At 36.3% G+C, this 16,310-nt stretch overlaps 1 protein-coding gene across 1 annotated transcript in view; it reads left to right on the forward strand.

The window, feature by feature from the left end:
- Positions 1 to 4,870: 4,870 nt before the first annotated feature.
- TTC6 (tetratricopeptide repeat domain 6) overlaps positions 4,871 to 16,310 on the forward strand; it is a 111,487-nt gene continuing 100,047 nt past the window's right edge. Inside the window, exons 1-7 of the mRNA XM_032213735.1 lie at positions 4,871 to 5,144; positions 5,559 to 5,563; positions 5,685 to 5,904; positions 7,411 to 7,459; positions 10,135 to 10,224; positions 12,300 to 12,383; positions 14,110 to 14,193. Coding sequence (XP_032069626.1) covers positions 4,876 to 5,144; positions 5,559 to 5,563; positions 5,685 to 5,904; positions 7,411 to 7,459; positions 10,135 to 10,224; positions 12,300 to 12,383; positions 14,110 to 14,193 — 801 coding nt within the window. The 5' untranslated portion in view covers positions 4,871 to 4,875. The remainder of the gene's footprint in view (positions 5,145 to 5,558; positions 5,564 to 5,684; positions 5,905 to 7,410; positions 7,460 to 10,134; positions 10,225 to 12,299; positions 12,384 to 14,109; positions 14,194 to 16,310) is intronic.

Genomic DNA, 16,310 nt, shown 5'->3' on the forward strand with positions numbered 1-16,310 from the left:
AATCCCATTGGTATGTATGATTCTTATCCCACTGTTACCTTAATTACTATCAGACTTTCTCCCAGTGATTCCCATGAGTAGGATAGAAAGCAGAAAGAGCTAGAAATGCAGCAGCAGGAAGATTTATAAAGGTTTGCATACACAACTAGCCTTAATAAAAGTGTACTTTTGCAGGAAATTGAAAATAAGTACAGAACAAACAGTTGAACTGTAGAGGGCAGTACTTGATGGCAGAATAAGTGATTTTAAATTGAATTAAGAATACAAATATTAGAAATCTTATACAGCTGCATATAGCTTAAGAAAGTTATCCAGGTAGATAACTACAATAACTTTCCTCTCTTTTTGAATACTGTACTTAAGGCATCCAATTTTATTTTTGTTTATATTTGGGCATTTGCAATGGCAAAATGAAATTCCCACTTCCTCGCTACTTTTTTAGTAATCTCTCTTAGTCTCCATTTTTTTTTCCAAATTCCAAATCTGATTACTGTTTGGAACTATGGTTCTACATGTTGGTCTCTGATATTAAAATTTCCTAGAGATGAAAGAGAAGGATGTGGTGGCTCAGTGGCTAAGATGCTGAGCTTGTCGATAAGCTACTAGCGCTGCATGTAATGGAGTGAGCTTCCATTACTTGTCCCATCTTTTTCAACCTAGCAGTTCGAAAGCATGTAAAAATGCAAGTAGAAAAATAGGAACCACCTTTGGTGGGAAGGTAACAGCGTTCCGTGCACCTTTGGCATTTAATCATGTTGGCTACATGACCACAGAGACGTCTTCGGACAGCACTGGCTCTTCAGCTCTGAAACAGAGATGAACACCGCACCTTAGAGTCGGGAACGACTAGCATATCTGTGCAAGGGGAACCTTTACTTTTAGAGATGAAAGGGAAAAAATGTATTAAATTAAATGAAAACTGTCCTTTCTCCTTTTATGATTCTACTTTCAGATGAGACAGAATAGACACATAATCAAACAGATTTCATATTGACTCTTAATTTTACTACTTTCTAGTTTTTGTTTCTCCAAGAAGATGGGCACTTTGACTTTCAAATTACATGGAGTAGCCAAGAATTACAGCAAATCTAAGAAGAATTAAATGAATCAATAATTTCATTCGGGAAAGGCAAGTTGATTAATTGATTTTCTTTATAGCTGCATCAAAAATACGTTAGCATTGTTTCTGGACTCGTGATAGGACTGATAATAAAAGGATTTAAGATGACATATGGTTTAAAAATAGTAATTTGGTTCTGCATAACTGGATTGGTTTCTGTTTTTTTTTCCATGATGAATTTAGTTTTTTTTTCCTGTGATGGTGAATTAGATTTAAACTGGATGCTTTCTTTAAAAAATGCAAAAACAAAATCAAAGCAACAAAAGTTTGAAAGGGCGGGGAAAGATTTTATGGTGATGCTTAGAGGCAAGATTTTCTACATAAGCCATTTAATTTTTTGCACTATTTAATATATCTTATTAGTAGCATGTTGATATTAGTGATAATGATGATCATGATAATGATTTCTAGTCTATTCTGTTTCACCTCAACATGATCATGGTACCAAAGGGTCAATAAAGTATTCTGTGCTTGACTGCATCATCATCATGTCCTGTGCAGAGCACATTGGGCAGCAAGCATTTTCTTTAGTGCATCTAAGACTTTAATTAGGTTTTCATCACAGGCTGTGTGTAGGTTTTACATAATTCACCTTATTTCTGTTTTTTGTTCTGGCATATCTGGCTTTCATTTTCATAAAACAAATTGGTCAGAAACACATTCTTATATACAGCTTTTTTACTTCTTTCCACAGAGTTCTTCCACATACAGGCACATGCTACCACGTATTACCTATGGTTCCAGGCTTTGTGCAAATTAACATTTTAGTTTCCATTTTCCCATTTTTAATATCAAACTTATTTCCATACTCTGTTTACCCCTATGTATGCATAACTTGCAATCATTTGATGTACTTTTCCTGTTAAAACCAAGGGTTTTTGAAGCTTTGATGTTCAGATTCTTACTCTTTATTGCATCACAGAGCCTATCTAACATTCACTAGTTAGTCAGTGATCTTTCAGAATGTTATCATTGTTGTATCCTCTTTTACTAATTATCATAATAAATAATAGCACCAGGAATACTTTTTGATACATTTCTCTCAGTTAACAACATGATACTGGTAGTCCTCCACTTACAAACAACAATTGAGTCCAGCTGTTAAGTGACTTTTGTCCCATTTTATGACCTTCATGCCACAGTTGTTAAATGAATCACTGCAGTTGTTAAATTAGTAACACGGTCATTAAGTCAATCTGGCTTACCCATTAGCTTGTCAGACGGTTGCAAAAAGGGTTCACATGACCCAGGGACACTACAACAGTCATAAATACCTGCCAGTTGCCAAGTATCCAAATTTTAATCACGTGACCATGAAGATGCTGCAATGCTAGTAAGTGTGAAAAGTCACTTTCTATAGTGCCATTGTAACTTTGAATGGTCATTAAACAAAGGGTTGTTAGTTGATGATTACCTATTTTGGTTACATAGGGAATATAGAACAAAAAATAATTTTGTGCAAACCAGACTGCATTTTTTCACCTATCTGTTTTATACAACCATTTTTTTGTATTTAAGTACAATGACAATAAAGATTATACTTATGAGGTAAGTGAGAAGATCATTAAAACAGAAAAACCAGCATCAAAGCCAGGTTGGCTAAATCAAAGCACTTTAGGTTCTCCCTCCTGCCATTAGTGCTTGTGCACTCCAGAGATGTAGTCCCACTCACTCTATCAGTCTCTAGCCCCAGATGCATAAACTGCCAATGGAGGCAGATGCCTTTTCTCTCCTCCTTGTGGGTGGGGGGCTTTTATCTCATCATACTCAATGTAAAATAAAAGAATCCTGCAAGATGGGCGGGCTGTACTGGTAGGAGAGGAAATTGCACCCATGCAGTTTTTTGCAAGTGTTGAATAAGTCGTTTGCTACTGCTTTCTTCCGAGAGGATGATGAGCCCACCCAAGAGCCTCAGATTTTTCCAGCGGTCTCCCCTCCAGTTTTTAACCCGGACCAACTTTGCTTAGCTTCGGAGATGGGCAAGGTCGTCTAGGTGCTGCCACTTGCGGCGGATAACCCACTTTCTTTCTTTTTCTTTCTTCTTTCTTTCTTTCTTTCTTTCTTCTTTCTTTCTTTCTTTCTTCTTTTTCTTCTTTCTTCTTTCTTCTTTTCTTTCTTCTTTCTTCTCCTCCTCCCTCCTCCCTCTTTTTCTTTCTTCTTTTTTGCCGCCTGCCAATCCTCTCCTCTCCGGACCCCGTGGCTCAGGCCGTTGCTAGGGGACCGCGCGCGTCCCTCCTCCCCTGAGGAAGGCCACGTCCCAGGAGCCGCGGTTGGCTGCGCGAAGTGCGTAGAGCGGCACGAGCCCCGCAGAAACCGCTCCGGTTGCGTCTCCGTCGCGCGGTGGCTGAGTGGCCGCGTCTGCCGGGGAGGTGAGAGCCTTTGCCTTGAGAGACGGAGCTCTGCGTGTGTGTGTGCGTTAGCGCCTGTTTGTGTCTGTGTCTTTGCGTGTCTCTGTCTGCCTCCTTCTGTGTATGTGTATGTGTGTTTATCTGTGGTCTGTCTGTGTGTCTGACTTCCTCTCCCTCCCTCCGTGTGTGTGTGTGTGTGTGTCTCGCATCCCCCCCCCCCGCACCTCATCAGGAATCCCTTGTCCTCTCCATTAAAAAAACAAGTGGACATTTTTCTGCCTGAAAAAGCCAAACACGCAGCTTTTGTGGGTATGGGGGAAGATTATCATGTGATTTAGAACTGTCTTGTTTAATAACCATTGAACAGTTAGGAACTGTTTGAAGGTGGGCTGGTGTAAAACAAAGTTTCTCCCTGTTAATTGGGCAGCAGACTTTAAAAAGTAGAAATGTTCTTTTTTGATACAAGCATTTGTAAAAGCTGCAGTAAGCTCCTAGGACAGAAGAATCCTCTCACTTTCCCGAGGAACAAAATACATTCTTAGGATGGGAGGGAGGGATATTATGTTTATTTGTAATATTGTTATGTACTGTTATTCAAATTGAAAAGCAGATGCTGTTACAGCTGCAGATCTAGCGGAGCAGAGCGTACCTAGGATGAGATCTGCTGAACTGTGTGGACCATCCTGATGAGCAGAAAAATTGAAAAAGTGTAGAATTGAACTGCAGGTCTGCAGTTCACTAACTAACCTAGTGACATCTATTTGGTCAAATGAGGTTGGTAGCAAATCTTCTCTAAATTGAAGGGGAGGCCTGCAAATGACCATATATAGGTAGTTCTCCACTTACAACAGTTCATTTAGTGATCATTTGAAGTGACAATGGCTCTGAAAAAAGTCATTTATGGTCATTTTTCACATTATAACAATCATAGCATCCCCAGTTATTAAGTTACTAACTTAATAACTGCAGTGATTCATTTAACAATGTGGCAAGAAAGATTGTAAAATGGGGCAAAATTATTTAACAACGGTGTCACTTAGCAACATAAATTTTGGGCTCAGTCATAAGTAGAGGACTACCTGTATGTAGAATTGGATTAAGTATTATATACACCTATTAGTCAATGATATAGTTTAATTGACGTATGTATACCAGATAACATTTGGGAAAGGAGAAAATTGAATGATATAATGTCAGATGTCACACTATGATCATTATATTTCTGATTATTTGGTTTTCATCTTAGTATGGTGTCCAAGATATCTAAAGTCATTTGTAGAGAGGCTAATAAATTCACACAAGTATCTTAATTTACTAAGTTAAAGTAGAACCTTTCCACATTGTTTAGATATTCCTGTTCAATTTTCTGTTAGCAAAATTTTATGTTTATTTCCACAGACTTTAAGAATGGCTAGAAAACATGAACATTTTGGATTAAACTATTTGGAAGAATTGAAGATAGTTAAGGAGCGTGAAAATATATGCAAAGAAACTAGGCAGGGTTTTTTGAAATTTAAACAAGAATATGCTTCTGACCATGGAAATATAAACAAAGCTTTACAGGAAGATACACCATCAGGTCAGTCATTTCAGAAACCTTCTAAAACTAGAAGTTTCTATGTACTGAAATCAAACAACTTTTTTCTGAGTGGGATACTTCTAAATCCAGAAAAAAAGTAAGGATTTCTTGTGATGAAGAAGAAACAATCAAGACTGAAGATACTGCAAGTCAGTCAAAGAAATCTTCTAAGAAGCAGAATCATACTGATGGTAAAAAAAAGGCTTTTCATACCGGAAAAGCCGTTTCAGAACATAAAAGTGAGAGCCCAGAAGATGAAGGTGAAAAATTGCCAGTATTAATAGCCTCTTTCGTAGGAACCACCAAGCAGATGACCATATTGAAAAAACCAGGAGCACTGAAACCAAAATCTCCAAAGGTGCCTTGTGCAAAATTACAGTTTAAAGATCAGTCAAAATATAGCATTGCTAATGTTAAACAATGAACAAAAAATATTATCTCAACATATAATCCTTCCCACAGTAGGGACCAACACTGCAGACTTTGATGATTCCTGTTCTATAATTTCCAGTGTAAGTGAAAAATCTACGAGCATTCCTAAAGAAACCTCAGAATCAAATATCCCAGTCACTTAGAAAGATCTTACAGTACAAAAACCAGTACTTCATCTAGTATTAAATTTCTTCATATCTGGAAGAAACCACATCTGAAAGTAGAATAGGTATTTCAAAATCACGTTTGAAATCTTCATTCAGCAAGGCACACTTATCCGTTTCAAAGTTGCCTTCTGGAATTATTTCACGATCTATTGATGAAATAATCGAATCTTTAAAGTCTACAGTTCCAACTGCGTCAGACCTAAAGATCAAAGAACTTTTGGAGAGTATTCTTGGCCAAGATTATCTCATCACATTCAAGTAAGTAAACTAGAATGAGTTAAAGAAGCTTGGGTTAGTAAGATTATCTACCTTTAAAAATACTGTCTGTTGTCCCAAAGCTGCTTTTTTCCAAAGGCAACTAGATTCCTTGATTTTTTTCTTGACAATGTTTTCAAAGGAAAACCAAGAAAAAAGTGTTTTTTTCCTTGAGAAAAGCACTTTTGAGGCTTCAAAAATAATGTATTATAACATTTTGAAAACTAAATATATTAATAACATTTGCTATTACTTCCTTTCTGGTAGTTGTTAGTTAAAAGTAACATTGATCACAGTTAAATGGATTCTCCTTTGTAAGGATTCTTAAAGAGATGTATGAATAGGTTGGTGATCTATGTATGCAAAGTATTATTTTTTCAAATCAAAATATACTAAAATACCATATTTTTCAGAGTATAAGACACAGTTCCCCCCCCTAAAAGAGGATGAAAATTTGGGTGCGTCTTATAAACCGAAAGTAGCCCACCCACTCACCGGCCCCCACCCTTTGGCCTCTGCCTCCCTTGCAGCAAATGGAGAAAATGGGGCTTGTGGAGGCAGCAAAAGACTATGGCAATCCCTGCAACCTGAAACAGCTGATGATCGGGATCCCAGTGCTTGCCTCCTTCCAGTGTTTGCTGGAAGGAGGCAGAGACAGATTCTTTTTCTTCTAATCAGGCTAAACTGAAACAGGCTGTTTGCTGCAAGGAGGTAAGTCAATAACTATAAATGTCTGTAGAATGTTCAAATTATTAGACATATTTTTTAAAGACTGCTTTATTATTGTTCTAGACAACAAAATGAAGAAACTTTTTCAAATAAATGCTTGATATTAATAGGTCCAGTGCTATTGTATCTTCTTTTAAATAGCAGAGAATAATGTATACTTCCAGAAAGCCACATCAATTTTAACAGCATCTGTACAAGTAAAGTCTGAAATGTAACACCACAAACTGTGTATCTTCTGTACTGTTTACTATTGGTGCAAAGAGGCAAATTGCTGGGAGGGAGAGGCAGATTTTTTTCCATTTGTTTTCCTTCCCAAAAGCTAAGTGTGTCTTATACTTTGGAGGGTCTTATACTCCGAAAAATATGGTAAATACAAACAAAAGATAATGAATGCTAAATTAAAACCAAATCAAATTATAGTTCTGTGTGATATATGAACACATGTACAATGTGTTTACTTTACTTACAACTTCATTGTATTGCTCTATGATCAATCAAATCGGCAGTTTTAAAAATTAATTTTTTGGTTGCATCTTATAATCTAACAAATATATTATGGTTTAAGCTTTGAGATGTGTTTTCATTTCTTTAGATTCATGGAGATCTTTGATGACTTATTTATGTGGATGTCTATTCCCACTTAGCTGTCTAGGAGAATTGTAGATGGTGAGGTCATAGAAGAATGAACAGCAGAAAGTAAAGATGGTGACAATTTATTGACAATGACCAATCCATTTTTAATAGAGATGTTCTTGAATTGTTGAACTGATTATTAAATAGTGTGATAAAGACTAGTCAACCCATGGTCCATTGGATCATAGTTTCAAAGGTATTTCCCTATCTAAAAAGGGAAACAAAATAACTATGGTTGGGCAAAAAATCAATGGGCATGGGAGTAACTTCAATCTTTCTGTCAGCTTCGGCATTGGATTTCCTTGTAGCAATGAACATCAGAAATTCTCCTTCCCACCTTCCATCCCTTCTTTGTTCCTTCTTTCCTTCCTTCCTTCCCCTCTCTCTCTTCACTTCCAGGCAGACTGGTGAGTGGATCATCCCTCTCCGTTTCCCTTTTCCTTTGTCTCTCCCTCCCCGCCTCTCTTCTCCCTCCCTCCTTTCCCCTTTCTCCTTTCCTCCCTCCTCCCTTTCTTCCTTCTCTCCTCTCTTCTTTCCTTCCTTTGTCCTTCCCTGGTTTTTTTTTTTAAATAGTATGGTTCATGGCATAGTCAATCATATGTTTAGACTTTACAGGTAGTTCTCAACTTACAGTTCATTTAGTGACTGTTCAAAATTACAAAGTTATAATGACACTGAAAAACGTTACTTATGACTGTTGCAGCATTCCCATAGTCACATGATCAAAATTCAGATGCTTGGCAACTGACTCATAAGTATGATTGTTACAGTGTCCAGGGGTCATGTGATAACCTTTTGTGACCTTACAAGCAAAGTCAATGGAGAAGCCAGATTCATTTTAACAATCACGTCATTAACAACTGCAGTGATTCACTTAACAACTGTGGCACGAAAAGTTATAAAATGGGGCAAAATTCACTTAACAAATGTTTCACTTAGCAACAAAACTTTGGGCTCAATTGTGGTTGTAGGTCGAGGACTACCTGTATTATTATTGTACTGGAAGAAGGAATTATACAGATACAGAGATACTGCTGCAAATGCTCTGTTCTTTCTGAGACTGATATCTGAAATTGGTTTTATATTTTGGGTGGATTGATACTGGTACAGCTGTACCAGTATCAGCTGATTTGCTCAAACCAAATCAGTAAAGGTATTTGGGGGCTTGTATTTATTCCATATCCTTAATATGGCACTTTGCACATAATGATTTTTAAAATCTATATTAACTTTAACTTTATTGTACTATAGAAGCCATGCCTACCAAACTTTAGGTTTGTTTTTCTAACTCTAATGTTCCATTGTTTCTCAGCAACATCCACTCTTTCATTCAAAAAGGCTGCAAAATGCAGTTTGAAATCTGGCAATCCTAATCTTCCTCTTTTCTTTGCATCTTGCTGAATTTTATACTTGTTGATTTATCTCCACTCTAGATATAAATCTAGATATATCTGTTTATCATTGCTTAAAAGTGCATCCTTTTTCAAAATACCGTAGGTATTATTTTAAAAAAATCATCCTTGATAGTATATTATTTCACTATGGAAATTCTTACAAACCATGATAATTGTAACTTTTCTCATCTTATTAAGTGTTTAATTTCATTTCACATCTTGACATAATTATTTTAAAATGATATACTTTTAGATTTGTTATTATAAGTGTCCACGTAGTTTACTTTTTTATTCTGAAAACCAGTTTTTTCCATTCTTATATTTTTTGTTAACATCTTTGTTTTTTCCTTGTTTAATTTTAAATCCAGCAATGTACCAAATTCCTTCAACTTTTCCATTAATATATCTAATTTTTTCTATAGGATTTTCCAAAATTAAAACATATCATCCACAAATGTCCTTAATTAATGCACTTCTCATTTAAGTTTCACCATAGTTCTTCTTTCATCTTGTGGTCTGTCTCTATTCAAAACTTCAATAACAAAAATTTACTGTAGTGGCAAAATTGGGCATCCTTGACATACCTCTTTTTGTATTCCACGGAGTTTTGCCAATTTCCCATTAACTATTATTTGTGCTGTTTGTAATGTATGTATCAATTTCATTCCTTTTCTTATAGCAATAGCAGTTAGACTATATACCGCTTCATAGGGCTTTCAGCCCTCTGTAAGTGGTTTACAGAGTCAGCATATTGCCCCACAGTCTGGGTCCTCATTTTACCCACCTTGGAAGGATGGAAGGCTGAGTCAACCTTGAGCTGGTGAGATTTGAACCGCCGAACTGCAGCTAACAGTCAGCTGAAGTGCCTGCAGTACTGCACTCTAACCACTGCGCCACCTCGGCTCTATGATGAACTAACTTTGGTTTAAGTATTAATTAAACGACATTCTTTGGTTTCATGAGCTTTCCTACTTAAAATTAGTTTTTCTTGCCCAACAATGAATGTGATCTAGTAGAAGATGTTATTAGAAATCATGAATAATTGGTGGGAATTAGAGAAATAAGTTTAGAAAAGTGATTGCATCCTTTGGAAACTCAAGAATGACTGAGAATAACGATTGCTTAGTACTTACTAAGAGCTTATTGTTTCAAATTCATGATTTATGTCTATTTAAGTGTCCATATAACAAATAAATTGAAAATTATGGCTGCTTGATGGTGATGAAAGAACGAGAAAATTAGTATTTAGGAAGAACAAAACTGTGAGAATCATTTCTAAATCATTTATTTATTATTTGCTTACTATACATTGCCAATTAAGGAAATCCTGCAGTTTTATGACTATATTGTATTTCATATTATAAGTAATTTTAAAATTTTCATAATATTTATATTAGCAACTGCCTCAAGTGCAGTTTAAATATAATACATGAATTTGTGCTTTCTAATATTTGTATGATTTTCTTTTAAACTAAAGCAGGCAACTATCAAAAAAGAAATGCAGCCAAACGAACTGGAATTATCAGCTGTACGAATGGCAACAGTGGAAAGTGACAGTATGAAATTGGTAAGGTTCAACATGATATTGTAGAAAGATTATAAGTTTTCCTCTGATAGTGATATAAGGAGTGCCGTAATAGAACCTGCATCAGTATATTTAGTTTTTATGAATTGTTCATTCATTTCAACATGGAATGGTAAGATGAATTCCTTCTCCCCAATTTGCAGTTACCTTGACTTCTCTGGAAATTTCAGAGATTTCTGAAATATAAGTGCCATAGTAAAGAGCTCCAATTCTATAGAGTGAGTGATTATATTCATTCCTAACCAGCGTTAGTATTTCTAAATGCATGTATCTATAATAAAATACTATATTATGTAACATTTATTATATGTACATGTCAAAGGACTTGAGTTTTTCTAAGAGGGGAAATCTTCTGTGATGGAGGATGCCACAATGGCTGGATTGACATTGCAGTGAGCAGACAGAAGGTGGGAAAGTCAGGACTAAGAGCTGCCTATAAGTAGGAAGCAGATCATGGGACATTCCAGTATCACGAAATTTACAAGAGGCTTTGCACCAAGTAATTCAAGACCTTGAATTGTGAAGTCTCAACTAATTAGATGTGGTTTGAGAGGGACATCCTGTGATGCTAGTGCTTTAGCTAGTGGATTGAACTTTTTTATTTGGACTTGGGCAGCTATAAGTAAGAGTTGGGGATTCAGTATATATCATTGAAGGTACAGATTCAAAGTTATGGCTTCTGCTAGGGGAAAGGTGGGCCAGGGGTCCTTTGCTCAGCTTCAGGTGTTACATCACATAGCTCAGTGACACGTGCCTTTGTCACAATCCATTGTGCATCTTTAAAGACCACTCCAAAATTTAAATGATTCAAAATGTTTGGCACTTGCCAGTGGGAATGTACATCATCTATGCTATAGGCCCTTCATTGGCTTCCTATAAACTTTCAAGGAGATTTAAAGTGCTGGCATTAATCTATAAAAACTTTAATGGTTTGGCATTAAGTTCTTTTCAGGATTGCACTTGCCTACTGGAATTTACCTGATCTATTTGATTTTGCTAGGAAAACCTGCTAATCGTTTTCCTCACTTCTGAGAGGCTTAGAGGTGCTATTTTTCTGTAGCAGTGCCAGTTCACTGGAATAGACTCAGATGCCTTCTGGAAGCAACTGAAAACAGAGTTCTTTTGTACCATATTTTTCAGAGTATAAGACACACCGGGTATAAGACACACCAAGGTTTTGAAGAGGCAAATTAAAAAAAAGCTTTTGTACTCTGCAAACCTCTCAAAAATGCCCTGTTTTTCATGAAAACGGGCCTGCCCCCCCCCCCCAAATGGCATGAATAGCCCTTAGGAGGCTTGTAGAATGCTCTTGGGGGGGGGGATGAGCAAAAAATGGGCCCGTTTTCTGTCAAAAAATGGATAGCCATTAGGAGGCTTATAGCCTCTTTTTGCTCAACCCCCCCCCCACAGCCTCCAGGAGGTCTCCTAAAAGCTACGCACGGCCATTTTGGTGAAGGGGGCGGGATTTCAGGAGGCAAAAAATGCTGTATTCAGTGTATAAGATGCACCCAGATTTTCAGCCTCTTTTTGAGGGAAAAAGGTGCGTCTTGTACTCCTTGTACTCTATTATTTTAATCCAACTGTAAATGTTGTAGAGGTTTTTCTTTTCCTGAAAATTGCTGAGAGCCCTGCAGCATTGTGGCAGGGTGTACATGTAATAAATAATACCTACATCCCTTTTATAGGACTGAAACCAGTGGCGAGATTCAAAATTTTTACTATTGGTTCTGTGGGCATGGCTTGGTAGGTGTGGCATTGCTTTGTGGGTGTGGTTTTGTGGGCATGGCAGAGGAAGGTTACTGCAAATTCCCCATTCCCTCCCCACCCCACTAACCTGCTTTCCAGTTCTGTTCTCCTGTTCAGGGTGACAAAAGATCAGTTGGGAGGCAGTGGGGGTGGGGCCAGCCTCTTTGCCAATTCTCTGAACTACTCAAAATTTCCACTACTAGTTCTCCAGAACCTGTCAGAACTGGCTGAATACCACCTCTGACTAAAACATATTGAAATGTAAGATACTTATACTAGTACTAATTTATTTTTATTTTTTTAATTTGAAGAAGTCATCTCACATTAGAAAGGATCGATTTGTATCTCCATCTGTATACCAAGGTATAAAACAGATACCAGAAGATTCAGAGCAAGTAGGTATATTGGAGCTTCTTTCAAAGAAAGACACCTATTTCTTAACTTCTGAATACCTGAGTGGAATATTTTTTATACAAAAATATATATGAATAAGAAATTGGTCCATTTACTGGTTCTGAGTTGCTGAATGGCTTAGTTTTAGCAAGGCTTTTGTCTTGGTTCCATCTCATATTTTGGATTAAAATGATTACAGCCTGATTTAGGCTGGCCTGAGTTGAAGCCCAAAACATTTGAAAGGTGCCAGTTTGTTATTTATTGTAAAGTTATAAGTTCTGTCAGATTTACAGAGAACTTCCATAATGAAGCCTGTTTTTGATATTCTTCTATGTATCCGTTAATAAAATTGTGTGTTTTACATGTTTGAGAATAATTTTTTTTAAAAATTCCTCATCTGAAATAGATTCTGCTTTCTTTCCTCACTGTCTTAAAAATTTCATTAATTTCATTGAATTATTTAGATGAAAAGTGACTTATGTAAAGTTGCAGCAACAAAGTTGCTATAAAGTATAATTATCTTTATTTTTATTAGTGGCAGTTTTCAGAATATTCTTTTAGAAACCCCTGGAAATGAAATGACAATGCATAACATTTTATGTGCATAGCACATTTCTACATTCTTCTGTTATAGTTAAAATTTAAAAGTACAGCAAGAAGAGGAAGTTGCTGATGAGGTGAAATACATAAGAATATGTATCTTCACATTTCTCTGTCTTTCTCTTGATTCTGATCCTGCTGTTTGTAAGGTTTTTTTTTGTAGGTGAATGTTATAGTTTCCTGTTAATATGGTTGTTAAGTCACTGTCTGGGGCCTCTGACCCCCAACTTAGTGCTTTTTGTCCTTTCACTGCTTTGCTGTAAGTGGTACATGTTTAAATTGTAAGCTTTAATTTGTTTATTTAATTTGGTTTTATTGATTTATCTGTTTTATGGATTGTATTAATATTTCATATAAATAACACATTCAGAGTAGTGCCAGACAGTTAAAAATAACCGAAAGCAAAATTCAGTTTGGTGTAGTAATTTAAGACAACAGTGTAGAAACCACTGCTCAAAACTCCCTGCATTAGGGTATAGGGTATAAGTATTGTCTGTAAACAGCAAGTTCAAAATTTGGATCTACTGAAAAATGAAAAAAAGCTTTTTTTTAGTACATTGCTATTTATACATTTGCAATTTCCTTATTGGAAAAAGTGTCTATGGTTCTTTTATCTTTTGTTTTTAACGTCTTATCCTTAAATAGTTGTGATTATGAATGAAAACATCAGACATCAAATTAATCACAAATTTGAATTTAATTATCTTAATTATTATTTAATCTAATTATTTTAATTATCTAATCACCATACAGTAATCATAGCTGAGCATCTCTGGTAAACATGTATTTCTCTCTCCCCCCCCTCTCTCCCTCTCTCTCTCTCTCTCTCTCTCTCTCTCACACACACACACACACACACACACACACACACAAACACACACTGTTGAGCTTCACCTGTTTCTTGGCATCCTCAAATGCATCAGGGACAGGAAATAAATGTTATTGTTTAGAGTTTATCCATAATTCATTGCTATCTTTTGTAACAGCTGCCAATTTATTTAGGATTCTATCTTCAGTTATCATCAAGAATATGTAGAGTTTTCAGTTTTGATTTATTGGATATTGGATTGTATTATGATGGCTTATTCTTGTAAAAAGGTAGTTTTGTCCTGTATTACAATTTTTCAGGAGATACCTGAAAGCTCCCAGTTAAAGTCCTACAGTCCACAGGTGCAACCCTCTGAAGTGAGAGAATACATTGCTAGAATTGAGGTTAATTCATCTTATTCTCATTTTGCTGTTGCTGATTTTTTCTTTCAAGCTGCTTTGTTGGGTAACTTACTTTATAACATAAGTGTTTTCCCTTCATGTGATTTCAGGTTTTCCCCCAGTAGCCAGAATTTTCCTTCAATAGACACAGGGAGGAGGGAGGGAAAGTTAGGGCAAAAACCAGGACTATGGGAGTTTAGAACAGAATGAGGAAATATATCAATAGTTTGTAAATAATGAGAGAAGATAGGTCTTCAAATAGTCTCTGCATTGGTTGGCAAACTAAAGACTTATTGATTGGAGACCTCAGACATTTTATGAAAAAAATATCCTGTATAGACTAGACATGTGGAGACATTTTTCGTTTATACTGAGTACAGTGACTGAGTGTTCCCCATACAGATGAATTAAAAACATGAATAGTCACTTTGGCAGCCCAGGGTTTCTGTTATTGTATTTTTAGAAATTGTCCATTGCTTCATCTCTCCAATCAATACATGTGACACAATTGTGGAATACTGGCCAAAGTAGATATGCAATACTGCCTGTATTTGCATGCATTTTAGTGAGTGTATGAATTTCACAGCATGAGTGCTTTTAAGATGGAGTCCCTGTGGATGATCCAGTGTAAATCAGGACACCCATGTAGTACTGTTGTAAGGAAAGTATATGCCATTGCTTACATGCTAGCAATTTCTCAAATTATTTTTAGTTTTCCCCAAACCTCACAAAATATTTCCCCCGCTATGTAATTCTCCATACACATTTTCTTTAATTGGCCCAAAGTGTGAGTAAAAAACAAACTGCAATAAGGGAAGTTCTTCAAGTTGGGCTTAACTCCTGCAATTTCATGGATATGCAAATATAGTTTTCTGAAAACAATATGGGAGTTGTTTGTCCCTGTTTGATTCCCAAATATTTTTCTTGACTTTTCTGTCTAGCCTACTGAGTATGATTTCCATCTTGTTTCCTATCCCAACCAAGTCTAGCCTACTTACCATATTTTTGGACTATAAGACACAGTCCCAAAGGGGTAAAAATGGCTGTGCATCTTATCGACCAAATATTGCTGAAGCCCCGCCTACCCACTGGCCATTTTTTTGCCTCCACATGCCCCTTTTTCAGGCCCTTTTTTGGCACTTTTGGAGGCTTTTTTGGCCCATTGTTTTGGGCTTTTCTTGGTCCGTTTTGGAGGCTTTTTTTCAGTCCATGTTTGAGAGGCTTTTACAGCCTGTTTTTCCCAAAAAATGGACCAAAAGCCTCAAAAATATGTTGGACAAAGCCTTGAAAATGGGCCAAGAAAAACCTCAAAATGATCCAAGAAAAAAAGCCTAAAAATGGGCCAAAAGCCTCAAAAACAGGCCCAAATAAGAGCCTTGAAAATGGGTAGAAAAAAGGTTGGAAAAGGGTTGAAAATGAGGCGCACAGAGCCCAAAATCCTTTCTTTTGTTGTTTTCCTCTTCTAAATTTAGGTGCATCTTATAGTCAGATGTGTTTTGTAATCTGAAAAATATGGTAGCTTTCCAAAATTAGCCAAGCTGCCTAGGTGCTGCAGGATCAGCTTTTGGATCATATTTGGTTGAAACACAATTATTCTATGAAAAAAATATCTTTGAAGGGTCTTTAAACTTTCTTTCTTTAACAACTCATAATTTCACAAATTAAAAGTTTATTCTTAAGCAACAATGTACGGAAGAGAGTGAAGGTTGATTAGAACTCTAGCATCATTTTGACTGAGGTGCAAAAAGATTATTATAGAGGAGACAACTTCAAAATTGTAAATACCTACAAGATAATGATCAGATATTGAACACGATCTAGGTTTAATCAGGAAATATTGTATATGTTTCAGATGGGGATCAAAAATTGTTTTAGAAAATGACTGCAGAGCATGTGCCAGTCTAGAGGAATTATGAGTGTGGTGACATTAATAACCAATAGAGGCATCTTGATGGCATGATTTAATTGCTCAATAGATAAAAGAGAAGACGTTGGAATAAAAACTGATAGGAATTACATTTATGTTACCATTAAGCTACAATTATCTTATGACCAATTGCCATGGTTGGATTTCAGATAATAGTACCAGGTCTATGCTTTCCCAACGCAAGTTACAAGAG

Source organism: Thamnophis elegans, chromosome 1 (genome assembly GCF_009769535.1).
Source record: "Thamnophis elegans isolate rThaEle1 chromosome 1, rThaEle1.pri, whole genome shotgun sequence".
In the NCBI taxonomy this organism is placed as follows: domain Eukaryota; kingdom Metazoa; phylum Chordata; class Lepidosauria; order Squamata; family Colubridae; genus Thamnophis; species Thamnophis elegans.